The sequence below is a fragment of the Barbus barbus genome, assembly GCF_936440315.1.
Source record: "Barbus barbus genome assembly, chromosome: 29".
NCBI classification, from domain to species: Eukaryota; Metazoa; Chordata; class Actinopteri; order Cypriniformes; family Cyprinidae; genus Barbus; species Barbus barbus.
This window is the reverse complement of record NC_136757.1, coordinates 10,789,173-10,812,698: the sequence shown is the minus strand read 5'-3', so window position 1 is coordinate 10,812,698 and position 23,526 is coordinate 10,789,173. Positions and strand designations below refer to the sequence as shown.

At 37.9% G+C, this 23,526-nt stretch overlaps 2 protein-coding genes across 2 annotated transcripts in view; both read right to left on the bottom strand.

Moving 5' to 3' along the window:
* Positions 1-10,417, bottom strand: part of LOC306849340 (protein unc-119 homolog B) — a 34,273-nt gene extending 23,856 nt beyond the window's left edge. The window contains exon 1 of the mRNA XM_079384290.1: positions 10,086-10,417. Coding sequence (XP_079240416.1) covers positions 10,086-10,311 — 226 coding nt within the window. The 5' untranslated portion in view covers positions 10,312-10,417. The remainder of the gene's footprint in view (positions 1-10,085) is intronic.
* A 638-nt stretch (positions 10,418-11,055) lies between these two features.
* On the bottom strand, positions 11,056-22,765 carry LOC306849392 (malectin-like). Its single transcript, XM_079384368.1, has 6 exons — positions 22,380-22,765; positions 21,213-21,417; positions 18,640-18,818; positions 18,280-18,456; positions 14,271-14,328; positions 11,056-14,153 (listed from the first exon to the last, which is right to left on the bottom strand). The coding sequence occupies exons 2-6, from the start codon at positions 21,412-21,414 to the stop codon at positions 13,912-13,914; spliced, it is 858 nt and encodes a 285-aa protein (XP_079240494.1). The 5' UTR covers positions 21,415-21,417; positions 22,380-22,765; the 3' UTR covers positions 11,056-13,911.
* Positions 22,766-23,526: the final 761 nt, after the last annotated feature.

Sequence of the window (23,526 nt, the reverse complement as noted above, 5' to 3'; positions counted from 1 at the left end):
AAAGGCCTTATCTTTTTCCATTTCCATGTGGAAATGTAAAGTGTAAAACACTTGGGTCCTGGCCTTGTGCTTTCTGTATGGCTTCTTTTGATGTTGCTGTTGGTCCTTAGACTTTGATGCCATGCCGCACTCTCCATCACCGTCTGTCAGCCCCACAGGTGAGGAATGGTCCGCAGGCTCTGGTGCCACGCCGCACTCTCCATCACTGTCTGTCTGGTCCACAGGTGAGGGATGGTCCGAAGGCTCTGGTGCCACGCCGCGCTCTCCATCACTGTCTGTCAGCACCACAGGTGAGGGATGGTCTGCAGGCTCTGGTGCCTCGCCTCATGTCCATGATTTTTTTGTGTGTTCATATTGCTAATGTGACCAAAGTCACCAAGTGTCATCCCATTCTGATGATGCTAAGATTTTTAAAATGTCAAAATATAAAATTTTTCGGTCAAAAATGACCGAAGAGGGCCAGAGGGAGATGAAAACATAATTTTACTGTAAAATAGTACAGTAAAATTTGTAGAACTGGGATTTGTAGAAGTCATTGTTAACTAGTTGCTGATTAGCTTTGCATATTACAAGATTATTGGCTGTTTACTGGTACTAATAAATAACATATTAATGCTGCCTTCAGCGTGATCCAATTCTGCATCCCTTAATGCTATCAAATACCTAAACTTAAACACCACAACAACTGTCTTACTATTAATAAGCATAAAAAGTCAATGGTAATCGTGAATTCTGCATCCCTTAATGCTATCAAATTCTGCATCCCTTAATGCTATCAAATACCTAAACTTAAACACCACAACAACTGTCTTACTATTAATAAGCATAAAAAGTCAATGGTAATCGTGAATATGTGTTCCATACTGAAGTGTTTCTGTTTTTAATGAAAAAGTAAAAAACTATTTATTTTTTTCTCAAACTTTTACAAGACAGAATTGTTTTAGAGTGAGATGAGGAATGTTGATTTAAAATGTTGGCATGTTGAAATCAATCAATTAATTAATCCATGTATAAATATGTACAACAAAAATAAATCCTGCAAAAAAGGACCTTAATAATGTTATAACCTTATAACCTTTTTAATCATTGTTAATTTTCATTACTATTAGTATATTAGTATATTTATATAATTCATAATAGTACTATTAATAATATTTCCATGTATTATTGATATATCTGCCTGGACTTATAGTGTCTGGCATTATATTAGGGTTTTACATAATAAAAACAACAGCATGTTGTGCAGGTCCATCAACATGTGTTTTTGTGTGTGTGAGTGAGTGGCAGTTTCTCTCTGCAAATGATGACGTTGTAGGATGTGACAGCATATGAAATGCACAACAAGTTTATAGTTACAATATGTCTCCTTCCATTTAAATGTAATATATATTTTTTTTTAAGATGGAAAAATGCAGTTTTACAAATGCTAGAAACATGTCTTTCGAAGGAAAGATTGCTATCAAAAAGTACGCCTAGGTTCCTAGCTGATGACGAAGAATTTACAGAGCAGCCATCAAGTATTAGACAGTGATCTAGGTTATTACATGCAAAAGTTTTTTGTCTAAATATTAACACCTCTGTTTTTTTTCTGAATTTAGCAGTAAGAAATTGCTAGTCATTCAGTTTTTGATATCAACTATACATTCCGTTAGTTTTGCAAATGGGTAAGTTTCATCGGGTCGCGAAGAAATATAGAGCTGAGTATCATCAGCATAACAGTGAAAGCTAACACCGTCTTTTCTAATGATATCTCCCAAGGGTAACATGTAAAGCGTGAAAAGTAAGGGGCCTAGTACTGAGCCTTGAGGTACTCCATAATGCACTTGTGATTGGTATGATACCTCTTCATTTACTGCCGCGAATTGATGGCAGTCAGATAAGTAGGATTTGAACCATGTCAGTGCACTTCCTGTAATGCCAACATAATTTTCTAGTCTATTTAAAAGAATAACAGTATGGTGTCACAATATAAATGAGACGGACAAGTCGAGTGCAAGGCAATTGGAGTTTCTTTTATTGTGATAGGCAGAATTAGCCAGAACATTAACAGTCACTGGAAGCTCACTTAACTGAAGTCAACAACTCTTAATTCAGTATCTCCTCCAGAATAGTCTAAACAAAACTTAAAAGTCCAAGCAGGTAAATCCAGCAGGCAAACCAGCAGGTCAGTATAACAGGTAAGTGCAGGACATAAAGATCAGGATTCAGTGGGTAAGTAAGGAGCCACAGAGGAGCTTGCAACCTCGAAACCAGCTGAGTGAATGAGCTGAATATCCTTCTAAGCAGTGCAGTTAAGTGATTGCAGGTGGTGCTAATTAAAAGTATACGTGGCTGGCATGGCTGGTGATTCTGTGACATATAAATTCAGTATATTTATTACTTACTTAATGGAGAAGAGGAGAGAAGTATCCTCAGCTTGTCAGAGCTACTCACACTTACAGTTGGGCAAAAAAGTATTTAGTCAGCCACCAATTGTGCAAGTTCTCCCACTTAAAAAGATGAGAGGCCTGTAATTTGCATCAAAGGTACACTTCAACTATGAGAGACAGAATGGGGGGAAAGAATCCAGGAAATCACATCGTCTGATTTTTAAAGAATTTATTTGCAAATTATGGTGGAAAAATAAGTATTTGGTCAATAACAAAAGTTAATCTCAATACTTTGTTATATACCCTTTGTTGGCATTGACAGAGGTCAAACGTTTTCTGCAAGTCTTCACAAGGTTTTCACACACTGTTGCTGGTATTTTGGCCCATTCCTCCATGCAGATCTCCTCTAGAGCAGTGATGTTTTGGGGCTGTCGCTGGGCAACACGGACTTTCAACTCCCTCCAAAGATTTTCTATGGGGTTGAGATCTGGAGACTGGCTAGGCCACTGCAGGACCTTGAAATGCTTCTTACGAAGCCGTTCCTTCGTTGCCCGGGCGGTGTGTTTGGGATCATTGTCATGCTGAAAGACCCAGCCACGTTTCATCTTCAATGCCCTAGCTGATGGAAGGAGGTTTTCACTCAAAATCTCACGATACATGGCCCCATTCATTCTTTCCTTTACACGGATCAGTCGTCCTGGTCCCTTTGCAGAAAAACAGCCCCAAAGCATGATGTTTCCACCCCCATGCTTCACAGTAGGTATGGTGTTCTTTGGATGCAACTCAGCATTATTTCTCCTCCAAACACGACGAGTTGAATTTTTACCAAAAAGTTATATTTTGGTTTCATCTGACCATATGACATTCTCCCAATCCTCTTCTGGATCATCCAAATGCTCTCTAGCAAACTTCAGATGGGCCCGGACATGTACTGGCTTAAGCAGTTCTTGCTCACCGTTCTTGTGATCATTTTGACCCCACGGGGTGAGATCTTGCGTGGAGCCCCAGATCGAGGGAGATTATCAGTGTTCTTGTATGTCTTCCATTTTCTAATAATTGCTCCCATAGTTGATTTCTTCACACCAAGCTGCTTGCCTATTGCAGATTCAGTCTTCCCAGCCTGGTGCAGGTCTACAATTTTGTTTCTGGTGTCCTTCGACAGCTCTTTGGTCTTGGCCATAGTGGAGTTTGGAGTGTGACTGTTTGAGGTTGTGGACAGGTGTCTTTTATACTGATAACGAGTTCAAACAGGTGCCATTAATACAGGTAACGAGTGGAGGACAGAGGAGCCTCTTAAAGAAGAAGTTACAGGTCTGTGAGAGCCAGAAATCTTGCTTGTTTGTAGGTGACCAAATACTTATTTTACCGAGGAATTTACAAATTAATTAATTAAAAATCATACAATGTGATTTCATGGATTATTTTCCCCCATTCTGTCTCTCATAGTTGAAGTGTACCTATGATGAAAATTACAGGCCTCTCTCATCTTTTTAAGTGGGAGAACTTGCACAATTGGTGGCTGACTAAATACTTTTTTGCCCAGCTGTAAATGTGATCAAAAAACAAAAAATATAATTTTTAAATTATTTAATTCTTAAATTTAAAATCATTTACCTGTTGGGAGTGTGTTGACACTCTGTGTAGTTGGATTGCTGAGCGCCAGAAAATCAGTAATGAGGTGTTTTGACAGTTACACAAAGAACGATTTCAACATAAAAGTGTTCCTTGGGATGCTTAGGTTCTAAATAGAAACGTTACCACTCCCGGCTCTGTGTGGATTAATTCACATCTATTTTCATAGCTCTTTTGACAATACATATTATTTCAAAGCAGCTTAACAGGAAATGTATTAAAATATTTTAAAGAAGTGTGGAGTACTGGGCTGTGCTGCCATATTCTGTGGTAAATTTGCTTACTAGCATGAAGGGTCTTAAATCTTTACCAGAAAAAAAAAAACAATCCTGTAATTCAACAAGGTTAACGTGTGGCAGGGTTAAAAATGACATGATTTGGAGGGAGGCAGTTTTTGACAATAGGGCCTACCTTAAGTTTTCTTTTTAAATAATTTTTATTCAAGTGCCCTCAGGTCAAGTCAACTGATGTTTTTATTTATTGTATTATTATTATTATTATTACAATCATTTTGTGTGTGTGTGTGTGTGTGTGTGTTATGTATTATACTGGTATTCCCTAAGTCATGGGGTCCAAATGTCAACACCGGTATTACAACTTTGACTTGGTTGGGATTTTTTTTGTCCCTATGAGTAAACAAGCATATGATTGACGAAAGTTATTACAAAAAGAAAGTTAATTTTGGACATGCAATTCCCTTTTCTACCAGTAGGGGTAAAATCGAAGGTTGTGAAAAATGTCCACTTTCCCCTTCTATTGATGGACACTGGTCTCATGTCTCTATCTTCCTGATGACGAAAGTTATTACAAAAGAAGGATAATTTTGGAAATGTAATTCCCTTTTCTACCAGTAGGGGTAAAATGGAAGGTTGTGAAAGATGTCCACTGTCCCCCTCTATTGATGGACACTGGTCTCATGTCTCTATCTTTCTGCTGATGAAAGTTATTACAAAAAGAATATTAATTTTGGACATGCAATTCCCTTTTCTACCAGTAGGGGTAAGAAGAAAGGTTGTGAAAGATGTCCACTTCTACCCTCTATTGATTGACATTAGTCTCATGTCTCTATCTTCCTGATGACGAAAGTTATTACAAAAAGAATGTTAATTTTGGACATGCAATTCCCTTTTCTACCAGTAGGGGTAAAATGGAAGTTTGTGAAAGATGTCCACTGCCCCCCTCTATTGATTGACATTAGTCTCATGTCTCTATCTTCCTGATGACAAAAGTTATTACAAAAAGAAAGTTAATTTTGGACATGCAATTCCCTTTTCTACCAGTAGGGGTAAAATGGAAGGTTGTGAAAGATGTCCACTGCCCCCCTCTATTGATTGACATTAGTCTCATGTCTCTATCTTCCTGATGACGAAAGTTATTACAAAAAGCAAGTTAATTTTGGACATGCAATTCCCTTTTCTACCAGTAGGGGTAAAATGGAAGGTTGTGAAAGATGTCCACTACCCCCCTCTATTGATGGACAATGGTCTCATGTCTCTATCTTCCTGCTGACGAAAGTTATTATAAAAAGTTTATTAATTTTGGACATGCAATTCCCTTTTCTACCAGTAGGGGTAAAATGGAAGGTTGTGAAAGATGTCCACTACCCCCCTCTATTGATGGACACTGGTCTCATGTCTCTATCTTCCTGCTGACGAAAGTTATTATAAAAAGTTTATTAATTTTGGACATGCAATTCCCTTTTCTACCAGTAGGGGTAAAATGGAAGGTTGTGAAAGATGTCCACTACCCCCCTCTATTGATGGACACTGGTCTCATGTCTCTATCTTCCTGCTGACGAAAGTTATTATAAAAAGTTTATTAATTTTGGACATGCAATTCCCTTTTCTACCAGTAGGGGTAAAATGGAAGGTTGTGAAAGATGTCCACTGTCGCCCTCTATTGATGGACACTGGTCTCATGTCTCTATCTTCCTGATGACGAAAGTTATTACAAAAAGAAAGTTAATTTTGGACATGCAATTCCCTTTTCTACCAGTAGGGGTAAAATGGAAGGTTGTGAAAGATGTCCACTACCCCCCTCTATTGATGGACACTGGTCTCATGTCTCTATCTTCCTGCTGACAAAAGTTATTACAAAAAGAAAGTTAATTTTGGACATGCAATTCCCTTTTCTACCAGTAGCGGTAAAATGGAAGGTTGTGAAAGATGTCCACTGCCCCCCTCTATTGATTGACATTAGTCTCATGTCTCTATCTTCCTGATGACGAAAGTTATTACAAAAAGAAAGTTAATTTTGGACATGCAATTCCCTTTTCTACCAGTAGGGGTAAAATGGAAGGTTGTGAAAGATGTCCACTACCCCCCTCTATTGATGGACAATGGTCTCATGTCTCTATCTTCCTGCTGACGAAAGTTATTATAAAAAGTTTATTAATTTTGGACATGCAATTCCCTTTTCTACCAGTAGCGGTAAAATGGAAGGTTGTGAAAGATGTCCACTGCCCCCCTCTATTGATTGACATTAGTCTCATGTCTCTATCTTCCTGATGACGAAAGTTATTACAAAAAGAAAGTTAATTTTGGACATGCAATTCCCTTTTCTACCAGTAGGGGTAAAATGGAAGGTTGTGAAAGATGTCCACTACCCCCCTCTATTGATTGACATTAGTCTCATGTCTCTATCTTCCTGCTGACGAAAGTTATTATAAAAAGTTTATCAATTTTGGACATGCAATTCCCTTTTCTACCAGTAGGGGTAAAATGGAAGTTTGTGAAAGATGTCCACTGCCCCCCTCTATTGATTGACATTAGTCTCATGTCTCTATCTTCCTGATGACAAAAGTTATTACAAAAAGAAAGTTAATTTTGGACATGCAATTCCCTTTTCTACCAGTAGGGGTAAAATGGAAGGTTGTGAAAGATGTCCACTACCCCCCTCTATTGATGGACACTGGTCTCATGTCTCTATCTTCCTGCTGACGAAAGTTATTACAAAAAGAATATTAATTTTGGACATGCAATTCCCTTTTCTACCAGTAGGGGTAAAATGGAAGGTTGTGAAAGATGTCCACTGCCCCCCTCTATTGATTGACATTAGTCTCATGTCTCTAATTTCCTGATGACGAAAGTTATTATAAAAAGTTTATCAATTTTGGACATGCAATTCCCTTTTCTACCAGTAGGGGTAAAATGGAAGTTTGTGAAAGATGTCCACTTCCCCCCTCTATTGATTGACATTAGTCTCATGTCTCTATCTTCCTGATGACAAAAGTTATTACAAAAAGAAAGTTAATTTTGGACATGCAATTCCCTTTTCTACCAGTAGGGGTAAAATGGAAGGTTGTGAAAGATGTCCACTACCCCCCTCTATTGATGGACACTGGTCTCATGTCTCTATCTTCCTGCTGACGAAAGTTATTATAAAAAGTTTATTAATTTTGGACATGCAATTCCCTTTTCTACCAGTAGGGGTAAAATGGAAGGTTGTGAAAGATGTCCACTACCCCCCTCTATTGATGGACACTGGTCTCATGTCTCTATCTTCCTGCTGACGAAAGTTATTATAAAAAGTTTAATAATTTTGGACATGCAATTCCCTTTTCTACCAGTAGGGGTAAAATGGAAGGTTGTGAAAGATGTCCACTGTCGCCCTCTATTGATGGACACTGGTCTCATGTCTCTATCTTCCTGATGACGAAAGTTATTACAAAAAGAAAGTTAATTTTGGACATGCAATTCCCTTTTCTACCAGTAGGGGTAAAATGGAAGGTTGTGAAAGATGTCCACTACCCCCCTCTATTGATGGACACTGGTCTCATGTCTCTATCTTCCTGCTGACAACAGTTATTACAAAAAGAAAGTTAATTTTGGACATGCAATTCCCTTTTCTACCAGTAGCGGTAAAATGGAAGGTTGTGAAAGATGTCCACTGCCCCCCTCTATTGATTGACATTAGTCTCATGTCTCTATCTTCCTGATGACGAAAGTTATTACAAAAAGTTTATTAATTTTGGACATGCAATTCCCTTTTCTACCAGTAGCGGTAAAATGGAAGGTTGTGAAAGATGTCCACTGCCCCCCTCTATTGATTGACATTAGTCTCATGTCTCTATCTTCCTGATGACGAAAGTTATTACAAAAAGAAAGTTAATTTTGGACATGCAATTCCCTTTTCTACCAGTAGGGGTAAAATGGAAGGTTGTGAAAGATGTCCACTACCCCCCTCTATTGATGGACACTGGTCTCATGTCTCTATCTTCCTGCTGACAAAAGTTATTACAAAAAGAAAGTTAATTTTGGACATGCAATTCCCTTTTCTACCAGTAGGGGTAAAATGGAAGGTTGTGAAAGATGTCCACTGTCGCCCTCTATTGATGGACACTGGTCTCATGTCTCTATCTTCCTGATGACGAAAGTTATTACAAAAAGAAAGTTAATTTTGGACATGCAATTCCCTTTTCTACCAGTAGGGGTAAAATGGAAGGTTGTGAAAGATGTCCACTACCCCCCTCTATTGATGGACACTGGTCTCATGTCTCTATCTTCCTGCTGACAAAAGTTATTACAAAAAGTTTATTAATTTTGGACATGCAATTCCCTTTTCTACCAGTAGCGGTAAAATGGAAGGTTGTGAAAGATGTCCACTGCCCCCCTCTATTGATTGACATTAGTCTCATGTCTCTATCTTCCTGATGACGAAAGTTATTACAAAAAGAAAGTTAATTTTGGACATGCAATTCCCTTTTCTACCAGTAGGGGTAAAATGGAAGGTTGTGAAAGATGTCCACTACCCCCCTCTATTGATGGACAATGGTCTCATGTCTCTATCTTCCTGCTGACGAAAGTTATTATAAAAAGTTTATTAATTTTGGACATGCAATTCCCTTTTCTACCAGTAGCGGTAAAATGGAAGGTTGTGAAAGATGTCCACTGCCCCCCTCTATTGATTGACATTAGTCTCATGTCTCTATCTTCCTGATGACGAAAGTTATTACAAAAAGAAAGTTAATTTTGGACATGCAATTCCCTTTTCTACCAGTAGGGGTAAAATGGAAGGTTGTGAAAGATGTCCACTACCCCCCTCTATTGATGGACACTGGTCTCATGTCTCTATCTTCCTGCTGACAAAAGTTATTACAAAAAGTTTATTAATTTTGGACATGCAATTCCCTTTTCTACCAGTAGGGGTAAAATGGAAGGTTGTGAAAGATGTCCACTGCCCCCCTCTATTGATGGACACTGGTCTCATGTCTCTATCTTCCTGATGACAAAAGTTATTACAAAAAGAAGGATAATTTTGGAAATGTAATTCCCTTTTCTACCAGTAGGGGTAAAATGGAAGGTTGTGAAAGATGTCCACTGTCCCCCTCTATTGATGGACACTGGTCTCATGTCTCTATCTTCCTGATGACGAAAGTTATTACAAAAAGAAAGTTAATTTTGGACATGCAATTCCCTTTTCTACCAGTAGGGGTAAAATGGAAGGTTGTGAAAGATGTCCACTACCCCCCTCTATTGATGGACACTGGTCTCATGTCTCTATCTTCCTGATGACGAAAGTTATTATAAAAAGTTTATTAATTTTGGACATGCAATTCCCTTTTCTACCAGTAGGGGTAAAATGGAAGCTTGTGAAAAATGCCCACTGCCCCCCTCTATTGAATGGCACTGGTCTCATGTCTATAGGCCCTTTAACTGAGAAGCTATTACAAAAACACCACCCACTGAGCTATAGCAAAAAAACGAAGAAAACTAGTACTTTCCCCACGGTCCCTTACTGAAAACTGCGCTCAGAACGATCTCTCCCGGCTTAATGCACATTGCGACGGCTTGTGCGGGGCAGTGCTCACTATATAGAGCGAAAATACTGAAAACGAAGGCTGTGAAACATGATCAGTTTTGTCCTTTTGGCGGTCATACCGTTTAGATTTTTTTAGAGCAAGTCGTTTTGAAGTTATTGGAGTTTATCGCCGAATGTGTCACGAATATCGAAAACAAAACCAACTTAACCCCGCTAGTAAAGCTGAAGTCAAAGGATGCTGTGACTCATTATACGTGTGCACTGCGAGCATCCGAGGAGTTGTGAGATGAAGCAGGTATCATAGTGAAGTGTCAGAGCTCTTACCGCGAGTGACTGCGCGGAGTCCCAAAACTTCATCCGGAGTGATGTCTCTCCCCAGCGCCCGCAGCTCTTCTTCCGTTACAGGCCGTCGGTCCACTTGATTTCGTCGTGATTTCAGCCTTTTCAGAACACCGCCTCCAGTTTTGCGGTCTCGGGGAGCCGCTGCCGTTGAATCCGAGCCTTTAACCGCGGCAGCTGCCGTTTCGTTGCGGGAGCTCTGACTGTTCATCTCTCCGAAATCTCACTCGGTGTAGCGGCGGAGCGTGAACTGCGTTTCTGTTGAGCTCGACGACCGCTGAATGCAAGATGGCGTAGCGCGTCACTATGGAGAACCTAAGCCGACAGGACAGCGATCTGATTGGCTGAACGCGTTCGAAAGTTGCTATGGTTACCACAATTCCTGTTTACACAAGTCTCCCCATTAGCTTATAACAGCTTATTTTCTTAATTAGTTAAACGGTTTGATGTTTAGAAGGTCGTTATTTATTCTGTATTTATACCCAGTGGAGTTTTTTTTTTTACAATATTGTAATGTTATTTTATTTAGAATCTTTTCATGTTGCATTATAATATTGAGTAATCTGTTTGTATTTCGAATGCCATCTTTTTTTCTTGTTTAATATCAACAAACAAAAGCAATTATGATTTTTCAATACTTTAGACTAACATTTCCACATTGTTGATAAATTGATCTATATTACTTGTGTAAATTAAATATTTTACTATCTATCTATGCCTGATAAGTCACATATACATATATATATATATATATATATAAATAATACACACACACTTTACTATTTTACTTTAATAATATAGTGACTTATCAGGCATACACGTTAATTTATAAATTATTTATTTAATAATAACTATAAATCAATTATATGATCTTGACCTGAACTATGATTGCTAATAGAATCTTATAAATGAAACAATGAAAAAGAGCTCATTAAAAATACCCTCAAGGCCAGTTAGATAAAATAGCACATTTATTAAAAAGAAACAGCATCAATTTGCAGTTCCCACTTCAGAAGCCTGGTCTAAAGACAGTGTGGGTCCTAACCGTTCCAATACTGTTTCACCAGTTCCCATGTTCTCTACAGTTCTGTGGGAGGAGGTTCAAGAGGGGACAGGTAGTTGAACACGACTAACATTAAGAGAAACTACATCCCTCGTAAACACAGCAGTGTATGTGGCATGGAGCAATACACATGAGCTCTTTATGAAGGAGGACACAACGAAAGTCCTCCATGTGGTCTTTGGCTATTGTCCAAGAAGTTGTGCATTTGTAGACGACAAACTAAAGAACTGTTTTACAGAAGACAAAATGATTAAAAACTCAATCATGCAATAAATCAACCTAAACGGTGGAAATAAAGATAAGCGAGCAAAAAATGGTAAAGCACATGAGGATGTATTCAAATTTAAGGCAACAAGGAATCAAAAGTACACAATGCATAACAAAAAGAAGAAAAAAATAATAAATCACACCAACAAACAAACAAAAAATGCTTTTAAAACAACACCAGGCAGTGCAATAATTCACACTAATAAAAGACTCATAAAAAAAAAAAAAAAAAAAAGAAATTCAAAAGATCCTGAGGAAATAAACTACTTCTGGAAAATAAAATCTTTCGATATTTTTAATATTCAACCCATTTCATTTTGCTTAAATTATACAACATAAAACCCCCAACTGTAAATTAACTAAACGTAATACGATCCGAGCTCATTCTGACAATCGTCAGTGTGTCCATGTGGCTGCAAATCAAATCACTGTCATTATCTAGACCACATACACAACCAAAGCTATTTTCAAGGCAACTCCTCCACTGGGCAAGATATTTAAAAACCCAGCCACCCCAATAGCAATAGCAATTACACAAACAAAAAATAACAATATTCTAAAGAGAAAAATAACCGTATGGCACAACAAACCAAGTACCTTATATACACATGCACAGTGTAAAAGAAAACGACTTTGGCGACGATAAGCAATCAACTTTCTGCAACTCTGATAAAGAAAACGGTGCCTCAATGTTTTTGATTGTTTTCTACTAAACCATACCAAAAAAAAAAAAAACAACTCTTTTTGAGAAGGTGAAGGCCAATATAGGTTTCTTAGTTCACGCAAGAGACGGGGTTAAACTGAGATGCAGCACTCAATCGTCAGACAGCACAGTGGCATGAAAACTCGATTGTGGTCTGATGTTTCAGCAGTGTGAGAGGTGGTCTCTTGATAGCACACTAAATCACATTTTAAGGCAGGCTTGCTTGAACGAAACAAAGTAGCCAATTGAAAACAAATAAAGAGGAAAAGAAACGAGATGCAGAGGAAAAATACCAAGACAAAAGTATACCAGTTACAGAATATGCTAAGAAAAAGATGGATGAGGGGGAATGCAAATGTTCACTTGACTTATGCTATAACAAAATCTAAACGAAAGCACTGAAATTTGCCACCTTGAGTACAAAATCCATGCTTCTGCATCCATACTTCACAGTGTATGGCAGGCATGTATCTGTCAAACCGTTTCTCAACCAGGCTACAGCTATCAATTCGCCACCACAAGCATGCTGGTGGTATTGTGTGTAACGCAAATCCAAGAATCTTTGGTGGTATTGTCAAAAACGGCCTGTATGGATAAACCAAGAGCAAATATGACAAAGAGCATCCCAACTGTGAACTGTCCTTCTCTACACCGTGTAATAGGTGCCTTTTGTGATGTTATTAAGACACCATATTTACATTAACCAATAAGATGCTATCCCAGACACATCATATACCAATGAGAAAGGGTATTTAACACTTTAGTCCAATACAATCTAGTTTCTGGGACTCAAAAGCCAGTGTATTAAAGACCCTCTTTGTTATGAACTCATGTTCCCACCTAAAGGGAAGCAAATATGCACGCTTTCAAAAAAACAAAACAAATCTGTTTTATTTAATATTGAACATGCATTTATTCAGAGATCAAAAAGTCCCTGTAAATGGTAAAAATAATAATTTATATCTCCCTTGTGCAGTTCGAGATTCAAAGACGTGGTGCTGTGGTCTGAAAATATGCAATTGAAGAATGAAAAAGCAGATTACCAGATAATTTTTAAGATTTATGCTTTTTAACTCGGAGAAAGAAATGAAGCCCCAGGAAATGAATGATATTAGCTTGTATGAATGTGAGGGAAATAAAACGTGAGGTAAATAGAAACCAAGGTTTAAAATCAATTAATAAAACCATTAGATGCATTCACCAAATGATCAAAGTGTCAAACGGGTTCTGAAAATGTATATACCTTTTCTGCCTCCCACTAGAGGCCAAAAAAACCCAGCAGATCAATGCTGATCAGAATAAAACACTCCTAGCCAATCACTTTCTATGAGTTGGGACACATGATCTAGGAGTGTCTCCAGCTCTTCCTCAGTATCTCCTGCTAGACCAGACAAACCAGGTTTGTAAAGTGGTTAGTCCTGCTGTATATGTGTGTGCAAGTGCATTTAATCAGTACCTCTCAGGATCACCTCAAACTAAAATTAGTATTAAATGTGTACGAACACAAGCACAAACACACACTTAAAATGAACTCGCACCCGAAATCCTTGTATGTTCCGGGTCACCTCTTCCAAAAACCAGCAATATCTGAAATCTCCTCGTTTCTGAAAGTCTCTCGCCCGCCTTTTGCTCTCTCTATCTGTTGTAACTTGTAACGTCAGTCTATATTTCTGCCTGTCCCCACGGCTGTGCATCCCTCGTTGCTCCCCTCCCCCCACCCCTTCACAGCCTGATGTCCGTCGTTTCTCCTCTCTCTCCCTCTCGTTCACTTGTTCCCCTCACAGGCGGCAGAGGCAGAAGAGGGTTGGGATGAAGACCCCGAACGCCACTAGTATAGGGAACATCAGGCTGCTGTTATCAGTGGCGTACGGGTTAGGGGTGCGCGGCCCGGACCGAACCGGATTCTTGGGAGAGGTGGAGGTGCTCTTTTTTTCACTTTCTCCCCCCTCCCCGTCGTCCTCTTCCTCATCCTCATCCTCCCGCTTTCCCAGTCCAGGATGTGGCTGCAGTTTTGGCACATCTACAAAACACACCAAAGGCTGTTACTTGGAGAAAATGCAAAAAAAATTATAATAAAAACAGCAGGACTGGACTTGATCGAGGATGCAACCCAATCAATCCCAGGGGTCCCTCTTACCCTCCAGCTTGCCCTTCATCACATATAGTGCACATATCTTGGGGTTGTCATAGTAACCCTGTGGACACAAGAGATAGATATATTATAGTTTGCTGCTTACAGTGGAGCAAACACATGCAAACACACAGAGAAAATATGCAAATTGATTCTAGTGTATTCTGTGTGGAGGTTGGCCTGTAGGGTTTCTAACAGTGAATAAAAGGCTGAGGTGTGCACAGGGTCAGTCCTGTGGCTCTCTGTGCCATTGGTTTTGGCTAGTAACCTCAAAAACCTCATAAAACATTTTGTTTTATGCAACACTACAGAGTTAGCGGTCAAATTACGTATGCTGCCTAATCTAATAAGAACTTGCTAAACAGTTCTGGCACAATTTGTCAAAGCAATGCAGGTGCAAAAGCATCAGAGATTCATTTTAAGAATGAGATGTTTTATGACTGACAAACACGCTAATGCGTGTTGCATCCTCATATCCATTAATGTCATCTTCCCTCTGGATTGCCGTCATGCTCAATGTGCACGGTTCCTCGGAGACTAATCGCTGACAGAAAGCCCACAAGCCAAACACGTTTGCTGTTTACATAAGAAAAAGAAGCAGCTCTGAAATAATCAATTAAATTGCACTACTAGAACAAAAAACGCTCCAAGGGACAACAATTAGTTTTGACAGAATTCATCTTCTTGGAAACACTAAGCTTCAGTGTGTGTAACTACATAACTACATCACAATTTTCAATTACCGGTAATGTTCCTTTAGCAAAAAGGAAAATAATAAGGCTTATTAGATTGATCAATGTCTGGTTTATTCAATAAAAGACGACTGTATAGCTAATATTTTATGTAAGGTATGTCCGCTTTTAGGGATTTTACTGTGCTGAAGCAGAAAGACTGCATTCTGTTCATCAGAAAAATATCTTGATTAGGGGTCGACCGATTATCGGCACCGATATTCAGCATTTTTATGATTAACGGTATCGGTCATTTTCAAAACCGATGAGCCGATAAAATAATTTAATTTTGAAACGCGCTATTTGGCTCTGATGCAGCCTGTCGGAACTCACCACTCTGTGGCCTAGAGCAGTCTCCACCCACCGCGCATCTGATTTGTTGGGAGTCATGAGTCCGACCAATCAACGTGGAAGACTAAAGGCACTCTCACACGGACCGAAAGCGCTTGCTAACTGGTGCTGCTTCATCAGTTGTCTGTCAAAGGCAGCAGCAGACGTTGCTCAAGTTGCAATAAATCACAATCCACTACACTGAAGTTGCAAAACACCTCAATATTATCTATTTATGGTTTCTGCGATGGGGAAGCGCGGATGGAATCGCAGAATCCAGGCATAAATGGAATTTACTGTATAACACGGAGTCACAGAATTTAACTGCACTGTAAATTAAAACTAATGAAAATTACTGTCACATAGGCCAAGATTAAGATACTGTCACATAGGCCAAGATTAGGATGACGGAAATTGGGACATTTCAATAGGCTATTGAACCAATTGTGCCTATAACCGGCTATTAGTGTTATAGTTTCATTAAAATAGTTGCGGTCTTCATCGCAACTTCTACTATGGAGCTATGATGACAATTAAATTATTTACACATTATATACATTGTGCTTTTTCAGTTAATCAATTGATGTGCATTAGATGATGAATTGAATAGTCACCTCTTGTAGGTTATGATTTAGTCATCAGAAAATAATTAATGAAGAATTATGAGAGGTTATGCTATTACACATACATTTCTAACATGTAAATTAATGGAGCCAAATACTTACATTTCCCCCAAGCTGTTTAGCTGTAGTACAGTATTCATAGGCTTAATCATGAAGCATACAGTGTCCCCACTTTTAACTCTCTCTTTATATTACCCTTATTGTAGATGGATGCATGGAGGAACACAAGAGCATGAAGTGCAACCAAAACTAGGGAAGGCAGTTTTTGTCAGAGCCCTTGTTATTCTTAATTTTGACATTCATTTTCATTTTTACACCAGACATATATATCGGTTCAAAATATCGCTTATCTGTCTACTTTGTCTGTAATAATCGGTACCAGCCCTGAAAAACACATATCGGTCAACCCCTAATCTTGATACGCTGGTAAATCTACATTTCCATTCAAAACAATTGGAAATTAATACTTTTATTCAGCAGGGACGCATTAAACTGATCAAAAGTGACAGTAAACGCATATAATGTGAAATTGTTTTTGCTTTTCTCAAATAAATTCTCTTCTTTTAAACTTTTTATTCATAAAAGAACCCTGAAAAAACTGTATCAAGGTTTCCACAAACATTTTAAGCAGCATCCCTGATTTCAACATTGATATTAATACATTTCTGCAGAAAGTTTTCGGAGAATATTAGCACATTAGAATGATTTCTGAAGGATCATGTGACACTAAGGAATGGAGTAATGATTAAGAAATGTTGTGATTGCATCACATCTATAAATTAAATTTCCAAACACTTTAAAATAGAAAAGAGTTACATTAAATGTAAATAATTCTTCACAATATTACTGTTCTTGCTGTATTTTTGATCAAATAAATGCAGCCTTGGTGAGCATTAAATACGTCAAAACCTTCAAATCTTGCACACTATAAACAGGGATGCAAACTCATGGGTGAAAAGGCGACAAAGACACGCAACACCCCCCCCAACAAAAAGATTAAAACACTTTTGTAATATTTAAAAGCCTTATTATTTTTAACTTTACAATTGTGCAGTAAAATTAACTTTAAAAATTAACTTTTCATTCATGGAGATGATGAAAAAATGTGTAAAAAAAAAAAAACCTTGTGGAAAACAAAGACTTTTGAGATGACAATTACATGAAATTAAATTACCATTATATCCAGTAGATGGCATCAGAGGATCACTTTCAGGTCAATCACAATCTGGTCTTAATTTTGAATTTATTATAAGATGATGATAACAAATTTTAGTACTGTACTGAAGTAGTATAGCAAGTGCAATTAAATAATGCATTACATAGATTTTATTATAGATTTAATTTAAAAACTACATTTTTTTTAAACATTGCCTTAAAAAGGACACATCAAAAAGAGTGTTTTAACTGTAGAAGCTGCTAAATATATTCAGCCAACACAGATGAATAAATTTGCTTGTTCTGAATTTACTCTGCATCACTTAAAGCACAGGTTTTGACATCGGTCTGTCAGATAGATCGTTCCACCCAGGGCAGTCATCACTATCAATCATAGCAATGACTGACGGAACAATTTAGCGGATTAACTCGCGTAATTTTTTACACTTGCATGTGTCACTCTTGAAAACAGTATACGTGGACATTCGGTCCTCCTAGACAAATAAAACTTTTCTTCAAATTGTCAATGGATTATGTAGAGATTCTAGAGAAACAGAGCAAAGCTCTTATAGCGCAACTGACCGAGCTTACTCACACGAAAACTAATGATAAATCAATGACTAACTACACAATAAATCTCTTATTTACACCATGTGTATGTTTTTTCTCTCTCTCTTTGATTATATTAGGTAGATCTGCAAGCATGTAGAACTCTAAACTTACAAAAACAAAAATTAGTTCAGAGGGGACTCTTCGTATTAACCTACAGAAAACACCTCTCACTGACCATTGCTTTCAACAGAGATGCCTGTGATTGGCAACAATACTCAACGCTGAATAAATATGTAAACAAACTTATGGTTTTGCAATTCGAAACCAGAGCGTGCACGCAAAAACACACAGGAGCGTTTAAAAGTTGTTGACAAGTGAGTACAGATATGAATTGTTACTAATGGTACTGTAGAAAGACTCCCCCCACCAGTAAAAACACTTTCTCATTGGATCTACACAAATATCGTAGGTGACCTATTTTGATCTTAAAAAGGTGAGTTTTCACCGAAAAGTGAGGAGATTGCTTCTATGTATAAACAGTAGTGTAGTGTAAAATATGCTGAAAATGCTGATTCTTGAGCACTGCTTAGGTACAAGGCAATAGGAAAATAGGGTAACACTTACCTTAACAAACTCTACTGTGAGTTTCCCATTAAAAGTGGAAACTTCGCTATGCACACTTAGTTTTCCTCTTTTTATTGAGAATGGCACTATTTCATCATGAGCCGTGCTGTGACCCACTCGGTCAAAGATATCCAGATCCTTCACCACAACGTGGCCATTTAAGCGCACATCAAAAACCTGAGAAGAGCAAACAAAGGGTTTCAAAAGGCAAGAAAAGAAAGAAGAGACAAAGAGATGATGTCATGAGGGAAACTATGAAATAGAGATCTTGGAGTCTCATGAATTATTAAACATTACCATGTTCAAATATCGACTACTAAGAGTGATCGTGTGCACTGCAGCTATGAGCAAAATTCACACCTTTTGTTGAGACTGGGCAAAGTAAACCTCAGCATATTTCATGACCAGTATGTAGTCTCCTTCTTCTCTTATGGGTATTTCATAACCGAATGTATCCTCGTTGTATCGCTCTGTCTGGTAAAGAACCTGATCATCTGGGCTAGAGCGCAGGATCGGCAGACGGACACCGTAGTCTGATGCTGGAGGGGGGGGTGGAGGGAGTATCAAAAGAGCCAAAAGGTGAATTTAAGTGTATACAGTAAGCGTACATTGCATTTTGTGTTTCATAACATGCAAGGGAAAGTTCAAACCAGACCAAGATTTTTGCATAATTTTCATTCCAATATCTATTTATAGCCAATGTAGAGCTGAGTGGAAAATTAAGTACCACACTTAATACTGGTTGTTTTCTGGTGACACTGATGCAATAATGTGAAATCCGACAAAACACAAAGGGCTTGATGTCTTTACAGAGCTTTAAAAAGCACTATACAGGCCCCAACATGTGCATGCTGCATTTCTCATCTGACTCAGGAAGTGACAGTGATCACATTTCAAGTGACACAGACTTCCTGATATGATCGACAGCTCTAATAACAAACCGCTAATGAGCCAGATGAGCTGACAACCAGCCCTTTTCTTCAAAATATAGCATGATTAACATTCTTAATACAATATAAAATCAGACTGTAATAAAACAACTACAGTTCCAGCAAAATACCACTGATATTTCTTAATTTTTAAAGGGATAAGTTCGCTTAAATGACAATTCTGTCATCACTTACCCTCAAATGTCTAAGTCAATATGATTTTCTTTTTATCAGAGGAACACAAAAGCATGTCTCTCAGTCACCATTCACTTTTACCTTTTTTATCTAATGAAAGTGAATGTGTTACGCTTAACATCTGCTTTTGGGTTCCGTGGAAGAAAGAAAGCCATATGGGTTTGGAAACACATACACCCTTGTGAAAAAGAAGTACACTTTAGCACACTTTTAAAGAGTACTTATTACATAAATAATATGCTTAAAATTAATATACTTAAATGTGAACTAAATGTAATGTTTTTGGGCACTTAATTGCATGTTATTTACAATTAAATAAATTTATTATAGTTTAAATTTATATCAATTGCAATTAGTTGATCTATAGAGCACTTTTTGGGTTAGTTAGGTACAACTTTATGTAATTTTATTAGCCCTAATGTAATTGAAATATGATTAAAATGAACTGGTGAATGTACTGACAAGCATATATGGTAACTAAAATGTACTTAATGTAATTTATTTTGAAACTTGTATGTATCAGTGGCATTAATGTGTGCACATTTAAATATATTTGTAATTACAAATTTATATGATGCATTTTAACTTTAGAAGTAATACAAACTTTAATGAGGATGTACATGTTTTATTTTCCGATCAGGTATGGGGTGTGTTTAAATTGTCTTCTAAAAACCCTAATCACCAAATGATTCATTGGAAATTGCTGCATAGGGTTTACCTGACTCCAATGAAACGTTTTTATATGAATCTGTCGTCTTCTCCTAAGTGTAATCTCTGTTCCCAAGGAGTTTTAGGTACGTTTTTGCATTTTTTTTGGGAGTGCCCCTCTTTCTCACCGGACCTATCATATTTGTTGGGTACTGAGATATGTTTGACTCCGCACCATTTTTTCATGAATGACTTTTGGGACTTCACCTTGTCTGTCCAACAAAGATCTTTACTGTTAGCTGCTCTCACAGCAGCAAAAAAATTGAATCCTCGTCACACAATGGACGGACGAACCTGGACTGTGTATTTGTTGGACATTATCTCGATGGAACGCTCTATTTCTCGTATACATGGATCTAACGTGAAAACTGTAAATTCATGGCATTCAGTTTTAATGTTGTCTTTTCTAAAATCTTTGTAAAAATTATTTTATTGTTATTTGTTTATGTATTAATATTAATTAATGTGTTTTTTATTATTATTAATTATTTTATTGATTTATTTTGAGTCTACCATGGGTTTTAAATTTGTGCAGCTGCTTTTTTTGTATTACTGTTCCACAAAATAAAACTTAAACAGTTGTTAAAAAAAGTAATACAAACAACACGGTAAAAATGTACTTTAAAATATATTTTTTTAAGAAACAAAAAACTCTCTTTGAGCACACTTAAGTGGCCTTTAATTTTATTAATATTACATTACCTATAAGTACAGTTTTTAAAATATAGTTTTAAGATATGAAGTACACTGCAAGTGCACATTTAATACAATTAGGCACATATCTTTTTCACAAGAGAACTGAGACCATTTTCATTTTTGGTTGAATTATCACTTTTAAAATGGTACAGACATACACAAGCATTATCATTTGAGTTTGTATTGTACTGATTTGAGAAAAATAGTAAATCAATGCAAAGGTCCTTTAAAAAAAAACATGACAATGCTGCTGCTGAAAATTTTATTCCATCTTTACACAGGACATGGACACTTGTTCATTCCTTCACCACCACCCACTAACAAATGCCACCCCTTCTGGTGCAGACCACTAGGAAGGAAAAATAACCCCCTCTTCTGCAATCTGTCACATCCTCAAGTACTCACCTTTCCCCAATTTTCCTTCGAGTGGATCTTTTTTATAATGAATGCCGTGCACGTCTGTGTGTGCATCCCCGCCGGCATTTACAGCCCAGATGACTCGCTCGGCCAGACTCGGGGCCCCGGTCTCAGCCTGACACTCTTCCACCAACAGCCACAAAGCTGCGACTACGAGCCGGGCAGCACTGCGCAAGGTCACCCTCCTCATAGCCTACAGTCCGTGAGGAAAAGTGAAAGAGTAAAGAAAGGGGTTAGGGGAAAAGTGGTATGTAAGGAGTCATTTGAAAAGCCGATGCGATGAGTTTGACACCCTGCACTTAACCCGGGGTTTACAACAACATTAACACCATGTTAAATGCAGTGTGAAAGGCCATTTTAACCCTGGGTTAAATTTGAATGGAGTCAGCATCACTTTTAACCCTGGGTTAGCCTGGTAAATGCCAAACAATTTTCAGATGCTTTTATCCAAAGCGGCTTACAATTGGGGAATACAACAAGCAATTTACTAGAAGACGGCAATAAACACGAGAAGTGCCTGTTTTACAAGGTTTCGGTCATCCTTCAAAGTAGTAAAAGCTAGGACAGGAAGAGAAAACGATAGTAAGAGAACAGAAAACGTGAAGCAATCGATTTTTTTTCTAAGGAGGCAGTTAGATGATACTAAAGTAGTACTAAAGGTGTATTGAGTCAAACAACAGTGTGCTAGAAAGTGTTTGTTTGTTTAGCTACACACAACCAATCACAAACTGCCTCGCAGCTCACCTCATTATATATTCATACACCTTGTACAGTTGTTGAAACTTTCACGCGCTGTTTAGTTTCAGAAAAAATTATGACGACAGATGGAGTGTTACACTACATTATTTGTGTTTTATTTTTAGCTTTTTTTAACATTGCGAAACTGACACAGAAACGGAGTTATTAAAATAGGGCGCGCGCCCTTTTAGGGCGTTACTGACATCATGCATATGCAAATAAGAAGGTTATCCCAGGATATCCAAAGGTACAGCGTGAAATCCCCAGGATTAATACCTAGCAGCTACCTAAAGTGAAGAAAAGTGAAAAGCGTGACAAAGTGAAAACGGTTCTAGGGTCTTGAATGGCCCTCCGGGTTAACAATTTCATGTGTGAATAGCCCAAAGAAATATAAGCCAATATTTATGTCACTCTTACTGTGTAGTCTGCGAAATACTCTCTGTAGAGGACGGCCGGCTCCGTTCAGATGCTTGACTTGCACGTTGTTGCTGAACCGTCCAGATCTCCGTACATTAAGCTGCCTGAGAGTCGAGTTTAGCTCCGGCTGGTTAGCTGGCTAACTGACTTCCCTCTTGCTCTGTCATCAGTGTGGCAGCTGTAGTCTGCAGGTATATTCCCTTACATCTGCACCCCTGTGTGCGGCGTGTGCTCGCTCTCGTTTAATGGATGGTTATTCTGCGCTTGTATACTGCTCAGTACAGGTGTCCTGCGCTTTTTTGCGACTGAAATCACAGCAGTTGCTGACCGGGAGGGCCGCGTCTGTACTGTGGGTATGTGTGCAGTCAGCAGCGCAGGTTGAAGGGATAAAACAGTGAGGGGAGACAGACTAACCTGATAGTCAAGTTCCGGAGGGGGCGGGACTTGGTGAAGATTAGCCAATCACGCAAAGCCAAATAACAGGTTCTACTTGATGATTTGTCAAGTCTGGCGAGCTCTGACCAATCACGATCGGTGGAAATGTCCAGAAGCAGCGAATCAAGTGTATCAACTTTCACACGCTTCCTCGCATAAATTAGCTGGCTTCAGTTCATTGGTATTTGGTACATATGCAGCAAAAGGTGGGCGGGATTAGGCGGATGACAGGTTACAGGTTTTATTTTAAATAATTACCAACTTAAAGAATAAAAAATAATGTTGTTATTCTTACTTATAATTATTTATTATTACTTATATAATGATAATTCATTGTACAACAAAAAACATAAAATAGCTATTATATTATGAACATATTTTACGTGTAATTACGTAGGCTACACATTGTATGTAAAATAACGTTATTTTATTTTATTTATTAATAATGAAATCATAGAAATACATTATATGTCTTATTCTTGCGGAATGTATGTTTTATTCAAGTTTATGCTGATCAGTTGATTAAATTAATGCAATTGCATTTCTTTATAAACGAAATTTCTTCAAAAACGCAAAATATTCTTTTAGTGACCCTATATCTAGTGAGCTTATTTTCCCCAATTTTTGTCAGACTAGCCCCTGATATGACAAACCTCCTCTTTACTCATTTTTGTGATTAATGGGCCATTAAATATGGCGCAAAAAAAAAAAA

What these genes read in the sequence shown, in the direction of transcription:
- LOC306849392 (XM_079384368.1), bottom strand. Translation starts at nt 21,414, where the DNA reads ATGAGGAGGGTGACCTTGCGCAGTGCTGCCCGGCTCGTAGTCGCAGCT. An exon ending in TTGCCCAGTCTCAACAAAAG is followed by an intron (nt 18,457 to 18,639) that starts GTGTGAATTTTG and finishes TGCTCTTCTCAG; the next exon opens with GTTTTTGATGTGCGCTTAAA. An exon ending in TCACAGTAGAGTTTGTTAAG is followed by an intron (nt 14,329 to 18,279) that starts GTAAGTGTTACC and finishes TTGTGTCCACAG; the next exon opens with GGTTACTATGACAACCCCAA.